General features: G+C 44.6%; 1 protein-coding gene across 1 annotated transcript; it reads left to right on the forward strand.

Moving 5' to 3' along the window:
- Positions 1–2,720: 2,720 nt before the first annotated feature.
- LOC147602612 (uncharacterized) lies at positions 2,721–7,606 on the forward strand. Its single transcript, XM_086797812.1, has 4 exons — positions 2,721–3,507; positions 6,616–6,929; positions 7,021–7,197; positions 7,475–7,606. Exons 1-4 carry the CDS (start codon positions 2,721–2,723, stop codon positions 7,604–7,606), a joined length of 1,410 nt encoding a protein of 469 aa, XP_086653938.1.
- The last annotated feature ends 329 nt before the right edge of the window (positions 7,607–7,935 follow it).

Here is a 7,935-nt window from a genome sequence, read left to right on the forward strand (position 1 = left end):
AATCCCACCACTCTCTTACGGCTCCATGCTCACTTTATATCATGACATTTTGATTCACTTGAACTCAATCTTTTACCTTGGTCTTGGTGGGATTTGAAAACAACTCTCACAGCCAGAAGTTTCGCACTTTCCCAGCGACACCGCCCACGTCACGACAGCTTTGGTGAACCCGATGTGAAACTGCTGGGGTGAGAGTGTGGTGAAATACAAAGGGAAGCTATGGCTAAGAATCCTGAGGGTCAGGGGGTTCATTTTGACCCTGGGGTTATGCAATGTTTCAGATGTTTACTATGTATATGCAATAGCAGCAAGCTGCTGAGAGGGGGCAAATTTCCACGACTAAAGTACTGCAGTCAATTGTGAAAAAGGTGGATCAATTTGATGGTAAGGACATCACAAAGTACCTGCGCAATTACACAAAGGAAATGGAGCTAAACAGGGTGAGTGAGGATGATATGGTTCGAAGCTTTGAGCTGGTATGTGTTCTTGAAATAAGAGAGCGCATAAGAGGATTACAGGCAGCACATGGTGGCAGAAATTGGGAGGAGTTCAAGCTTGCTTTGAAGGATGATTATTTCATGGAGGATTCTGAGCGGGTGACCAAGCGAACTTTCTTGGAATGGGTCACAAAACCCAAAATGGGAATTTCTACCACAGAGTTGCTAAGAGAGTTTGAGAAGCGTTATCCCCAGCTGTCAAGGATTGAGCGCACAACCTTGGACAGGGAAAAAACAGAGCTCTTCTTACAAGGAGCTGGGAAAGATCTTCAAGAGAAACTGGAAATCCTCCTTGAAGATAAGGATATAGAGCAGGGATTAAAGAGTGATTGGAATGATGTCGAGGATGCGGTCACCATGCTAGCAAAGCGGTAGCGAAGGAGGGATAAAATGGTGATGAGCGCGGCAACTCCTATAACTACTGTTACCCCTGAGAATCTACCAAAACCAGCTGCTACAATCCCAAAGGTAGATGGGAGAGCTTATTAAGGGCATGCGAGACCTAAAATTGAAGATGTCCAGGATTGAAGAAAAAGGGCTACCATTAGGGCAGGCTTCTATGCAAAGGCCTCAAAGCAAAGAAGGGTTTACATTCAGATGTATATGGTGTGATGACCCAGAACATGCAAAGAAAGACTGTGCTAGCTATAAGGAAGCCCTCAAAAATCAACTTGTGTTTTTCAAAGATGGGGAAAATCCACCTTACAGAGACTGGTCTTCCATTAAGCACAAACTTTGGGAAAGGAGGGATGAAAAAGCTGGTTGAGGATATGGCTGCTAGCCATGCCATCTCTATGGTTGAGGCAGCAACCTATGGGTTAAAGGCTGGTCAATCAAAGCAGGAATCTGAGAATGAAGATTTTTGGCCATCAACAATGGAACTAATTGCGTCAAAGAAGGTGTCTAAGCAGGCTTTGCATGAGGCAGGTGACTGTATACGTCTTGAGACTGGCTGGGAAGAGCTTGTGGATTCTTTATCTGTTCATGCCTACATTGCAAAATGCCAGAATAATGAGGCACAGGTAGAGGAAAAGCATAAGAGGGAAAATGAGGAAGGAGGGCCATCAAAAAGGGTCACTCGTGGTAGTGAAAAGAAGGATCCTGGGCCATCACATATGCCTCCACCGCATAGCAGACCTCCACAGGAAGTATCAATGGAAGAAGTGCCAGCAAAAATGAAGCATGAGAAGGAGAAGGGTAAAGGGAAAAGTCCACTCTACAAGCTTCAATCTGATATTGAAGCCGCACAACAGACCTCAAAAAGATGCTTGAAGAGAGGATTCTAAACAGTAGGGTGGAATTTACACTAGGGGAAGTCTTGGGGATTGCAAAGAAAGAATTCCATGATGAGATAATTGATATTATACGAAGGAAAAGGCAGTCCATAATTGAATCTATTCCATCACAAGGGGAGGCAAGCACTTCCAAGACTCATGGAGTACAGGTACAACAAAAGGAAGAGAGAGAGAATGTGGTGGAATGTAATCACTCTGCTGAAGGGGCACGACAAGTGCGCTTTGTGGATGAGGATGATGAAAAAGAAGTTCTTACAAAGAGTCATTATTCCAAGAGCCATTGGGCAAGAGCAACCATAGAAACCCTTGTCAAGATAGGTGACTTGGAAGAGCCGTATGTTGCTCTAATTGATCATGGGTCTGAAATAAATCTTATGGCTAAAAATCTCTACAACAAATGTAAGTGGCCAATGGATGTAGATCATGGGTGGATGATTAAAGCAGCTAATAACTCATCTGGAGAGCTCTATGCAGCCTGTCCAAATGTAAGGGTAACTATAGGGGATGTGAAAGATGATCAGAACTTCTTTGTTCAGGAGATGTCATCGTATCCCCTCATCCTTGGGCAACCCTACATTATAGCTGTGAGGATGGAAACAAAGGTTTTGGATGATGGCTCGGCATATGCAAAAATAAGGAGTAAAGATGGCAAGAAAGCTGTTCAGTTCTTGACAGTTTGTATTAACCATGAAAGGAACCGTGAGTCTCTTCGAGCACAGTCACTCCCAAAGATAAACAGAGAATTCATGAACTACAGGGAGATGAGGGATTTTGGCCAGGTGCCATTATAAAGCGGGATTCCAATGGTACAAGGGAAAATGAGTTCTCGCAGGACTCAATCAATGTAAATAACTTTTCAGTAAATTTTCAGGGATTTTCTAGCTATGGGTCACTGGTCTTTGTAAAAAGCAAGGATTTGAAGCGTGGTATGCGTCAATATGTACAGAATGTACAAAAAGGTTTTGAACAGTGTGGTCTTTTGGAGAAGGATGAGTTTATATCAGGTGTCCTTGATGAGGTGTCATTTGTGGATACTATGGGTGAGCTTTGTGCCATGGGAAGTTCATGCTTGCAGGGTGGGAATGAGATGGTGAAAGTATCGTCTGTGGGTATGTATGATGTAATCAAGGAATTTGAAGAAGTGGAATGCAAAGGTATGTATTGTGGGACAGATGCTCGAGTTGATACAAAGTATAAAATGGTTGCAAAGAAGGTGAAACCAGTTGCCTTGCCCCTGCCACCAGAAAGCAAGGAGAAGATAGATGAAGCCTCTATGCAACCAAATCTCAGAGATCCGAAGAAAATTGGGCATAAGTTTACACAAGAAACCCTAAAAGAGCTGAAGATTGGTGAAAAGGATTTTCTGTTGCCAGTTGAAAAGGAATGCTTTGAGGAGATGCTTGTAAAACATGGGAAAGCCTTTGCTTTTCAGCCGCATGAGATAGGCTGTGTTGATCCAAGTGTAACAGCACCGATGGTGATCTTCACTGTTCCACATATGCCCTGGAACTTGCGGCGGTCGATTCCAGTACCAAAGGCTCTCTTGCCAAAGCTGATGGAATTACTAAAAGAAAAGATCAGGATGGGAATTTTGGAGCCATCATGTGCTCCATACTCCAACAGATGGTTTACCGTGCCAAAGAAAAATGGAGCATTGCGCTTCATTCAAGACATGCAACCTATAAACAAGGTCACAATCAGGAATGTGGGAGTAGGTCCGATTGTGGATGAGTTTACAGAAGCATTTGCAGGGAAAGCTATATACTCTATGGGTGATCTGTATTCGGGATATGATCAGTTCCAGCTGGATATACAAAGCAGGGACTTGACCACAATGAAAACTCCTTTGGGATTGGTAAGGATGCGTACCTTACCACAGGGAGCCACCAACTCAGTGGCGCATACGATGAATGGAATGAATAAAGTCTTGCGAGACTTCATACCACAAATAACTATGCCTTTTCTGGACGATGTACCAATAAAGGGCTGTGATGAGAAAGACAAAGATGGGGATTTGAATTCGAAGGGGTGCCGCAAGTTTGTGGCCAATCATATAAAGGATTGTGATATGATTCTATCCAGGCTTGAAGAGGTGAATCTTACTTTATCTGGACTGAAATCAGTGTTTGGGGTTGGTGAAGTGCTAATAGTGGGGCATCTTTGTAGTACTAGTGGACGCTGACCTTGTCCAGCCAAGATAGATGCAATACAAAGAATGAAAGAGATATGCATTAATGTTACAGAGCTGAGGAGATTTCTTGGTGCATGTGTCTTTTATGTTATATGGATCCTACATTATGCACATGTAGTAGATCCTCTTTATCAACTTTTGAGGAAAAATAAAAAATTTTTGTGGAGTGCAGCACATACTAAAGTTATGCTGCGGAAGCTGAAATATCTGCTCCAATCATCACCTACTCTAAGAAAGGCGGATTATGAGTGTGGCAAGCCTGTGATTGTTACAGTTGATACTAGTCCTACTAGGATAGGATGAGCAGTAGGGCAAGATGATGAGGATGATCACAGGTATGTAATCAGATTTGGAGCAAAGGTATTAAGCATTCATCAACGAAAATATCCGCAGATCAAGAGAGAGTTATGGGGAATAGTCACTGCTCTAAAATGTGAAAAAGAATATCTTATTGGGGGCATCTGTACTTGTAGAAACTGATTGCTTGCCACTCCTTGGGATGATTGCAAGCTGCACCACTCCAGATATCGCTATGCTTAGGTGGATTGCCTATATCAAGTCACTAAATCCTGAGTTTGAGCATATTGCAGGAAAAGACAACCCAGTTGCAGATATGCCATCAAGAGCCAGGTATGAAGATGAAGAAGGGATGATTAGTGACATTGATGATGTAGGTACAAAGTTCTACACTATTGCATATGCAAAAGGGGACCATACTTGCCTATCAAATGCACTTGAGTCTTTTACTGAGGAAATGTATGAAGGAGATTGGCTGCTTATTGGTCAATACTTGAGTACTCTGACAAGACATGAAAATTGGTCTGACTCAGAATTTAAGAGGATCCGCAGAAAAGCATATGGTTATTTTCTAAAGGATGGATACCTTTGGAAGCATCCTAAGCAGAGGAATGCTATGCCACAGAGAGTCATATGTGATAAAGAGACTCAAGGGAAGCTCATGAAAGAATTCCATGAGAGTCTCTGGGCTGGACATCGAAGTGTGTGGGCCACCTTTACCAAAATAAAGAAAAGATATTGGTGGAAAGGAATGTACAAGGATATTTCCCAATATGTGGAAACATGCATGGTATGTCAAATGTACTCAAATGTGCGGCATCGTGATGGCTTGCAACCAACCTACCCACCTGCCATGCACTACAAATGGGTAGTGGATCTAGTTACAATGCCTTTGGGAATTTGGCAGATGCGGTACATAGCACTTGCAAGAGAAGATTTGACAAATCAGGTAGAGGGGCGTGCTCTTAGAACAAAGAGTACGGAAACAGTATGCAAATTTCTCTTGGAAGATGTGATTTGCTGGTATGGTTGTGTTGGGAAAATAACAGCTGATAGGGGTGAGCTAGATGTTGAAGAAGCAAGGGCATTTTTCTCTAGAATTGGCATCAAACTATCCCTAACATGTGCTTACAACCCTGAGGGCAATGGTAAAAGTGAGCGAGGACATCCTCCAATCATTAAAGCTTTGGCTAAGGCATGCAGAGAAAGAATGCGAGAGTGGCCAAGGCTGCTACCATATGCTTTGTGGGCTGACCGTACAACTCATAGCTCAGTGTGACAGGATACATGCCTGCAGAATTAATGTATGGTCAGAAGCCAGTAATGCTAGTTGAAGAAGTAGTTCCAACTTGGAATGTATTGCCCTGGGTGGAAGGATTGAACAGGGAAGACCTCCTTGCATTGCGAATAAGGCAGCTGGAGAGGAGGCCTGAAGATGTAGAGCTTGCTAAAGCTCGTTTGAAAGATGCAAGGTTGAAAAATAAAGAAAGATTTGATAGAAGACACAGACTCCGGCCAAAACCTATTGAAGAAGGTGATTGGGTCCTAATGTATGATAGTAGCCTTGACAACCAGTTCACTGTTCAAATAAAGTTTGCAAAAAGATGGTTTGGCCCTTACATTGTCAAGCATGTGCATGGAAATGCCACGTATACCCTGTGTGAGCTTGATGGAACAGAGATAAAGAATCTTGTGGCAGGCAAAAGAATCAAGATGTTTAAAAGAAAGCATGACAGTGATCCTTTTGATTCACAGGAGACTCAGGATGAGAGGCTTGACAGTGATAGTATGGATATGGTTGAAGAGGAAGAGGATGATCTTCCTGGTAATGTAGAAGATGAAGACGACATCAAGTTATATGTGGATCTTGATGATACCAGAGGATGTGCAGGTTTAGAGGGGGTGGATGTCGTGCCACGGCACGTCTATGGTGTGAAACCATGCATGTGAGGCCATTAAATGCAAATCTAGATGCATGGGATTAAGTGCCATGACTTGAGTCATTATATGATGCCCATGTACATATGTTCATATTGTAAATGAGGTTCAATAAGACGAGCTGAAGCTGAGCCAGGTCTCGAAGCCCCAGTACATGAGTGTGGTGTGAATCGTGGAGTTTTTATGTTTATGGTGAACCTTGGGGGCTAGCAGAAGTCCCTGTGCCTATGTACATAGGTTTGGATTTTCCTTGAGTATTTAACAGCTTTTCTTGGCCCCACGAGATGGTAAAATGCTCAGAAATCATGCTTGAGATGATAGTGGCATTTGATTGAGGTTCAAAATGACTGGGAAATGGCCGTGTCTTGGTAATAATGATGCTGATGATTCAAAGCAGATATTGCAGCTCTGGTTTTGGAAGGTCGTAGGTGCGGCGTGATGATCCGAAGCTGGAGAAGGGAGGAGGTTTTGGGAAAAATGCTTGTGGGTGAGATCTTTGGGTTGCAGATGGTTTGCTGTCGCCTGCACGGACAGGATGTGGTCACAAAGCTGATGATAGTGTTGAATGATGCAGTGAATGGCCAAGAGTCGGAAAAATTTCCTTTGGCATTTTTCGACCGTAATGGGCACCATGTTGAGGCTCTTCTCATTGCAAGTAAGAGGACAGATGCTGATGGGTGGATCACTGGAGTGTTTTGCTTTCTTCACACGGCAAGCCCGGAATTATTGTAGGCTTTGATAATGAAAAGAGAAAAAGAGAAAGTGGACAAAGAGCTAAGTTATATAGGGGGGGATTGTGTAGGCCATGTGGAAGGGCTTATTGGCTGCCAAGTCGACGTCTAGAAGTCGGCACCAGCAGCAGCTGCTGGCGAAGAAGGGCGGTGGTCGTCTACAAATGCGGAGAGCAGAGGACGCAACGGGTTCTGGCATGGACAGTTTAGGCAGCCTTTGCAGAAGTGATGAGGGCACAAGAGAGCTGGTGAGGGTGATGGGGTGGTTAGCAGACGCCTCGTAGAGCAGAGTAGCGGGGAAGCAAGTAGAAAAAAAGAGAAGCGAACCGCCTGGGGAGGAAGGCCGTGCACAGCTGCAGATATAAAGAAAAGGCCGGGCTGGTGACTGGTGAGAAGCGGGGGGGGGATTCTGCAGATGGGGGAGAGGGCAAGATAGTACGGGGGGGGATGTGTGTTTTTTATGGCTAGCTGTAGCCATAGGCGCAAGGTTTGCTGACTGTGTGAGGGCTTGCGTGAGTTAAACAGCCTACAAGTGCTAACGCAAGCAAAGACAAGGTGGTCGTGTTGGTGAGGGCTACAACCAGGGAAAAGGGAGCCGGGATCCTGGAGAAGATGAAGCTGAGGAGAGCAAAGGGGAAGCGAAGGGAAGGACAGTGACCGCCCTGGGGAAGAGCGGGTGAGGGGCTCTAAGGCGCAGTTGGTGTGGGCTGGTACTGCTGCGGGGACTGGGGAGAAGGTGGCCGCTGGTGAGAAGGGACAATGTGGAAAAAGCAGTTGGCGAGGGTTGTGAGGGGACTAAAAAAAAAGAAAGCCAGCCGCCTGGTGTGTGTGAAGCATCGGGGGGGGAACGCTGGCTGAAGAGAAGCTCTAGAGTGATCCTGTGGATACCTTCCGACCAGCAACAGAGAAGGAGAGTCATGCTTTCTACTTGGCACTAGTGGGTCTGGGCTCTCCATCTTGCCATTAAAACCGGTTCAACCTGTAGT

Source organism: Cibotium barometz, unplaced genomic scaffold, assembly GCF_041138505.1.
Source record: "Cibotium barometz isolate CiBa-2024 unplaced genomic scaffold, ASM4113850v1 ctg368, whole genome shotgun sequence".
Lineage (NCBI taxonomy): Eukaryota > Viridiplantae > Streptophyta > Polypodiopsida > Cyatheales > Cibotiaceae > Cibotium > Cibotium barometz.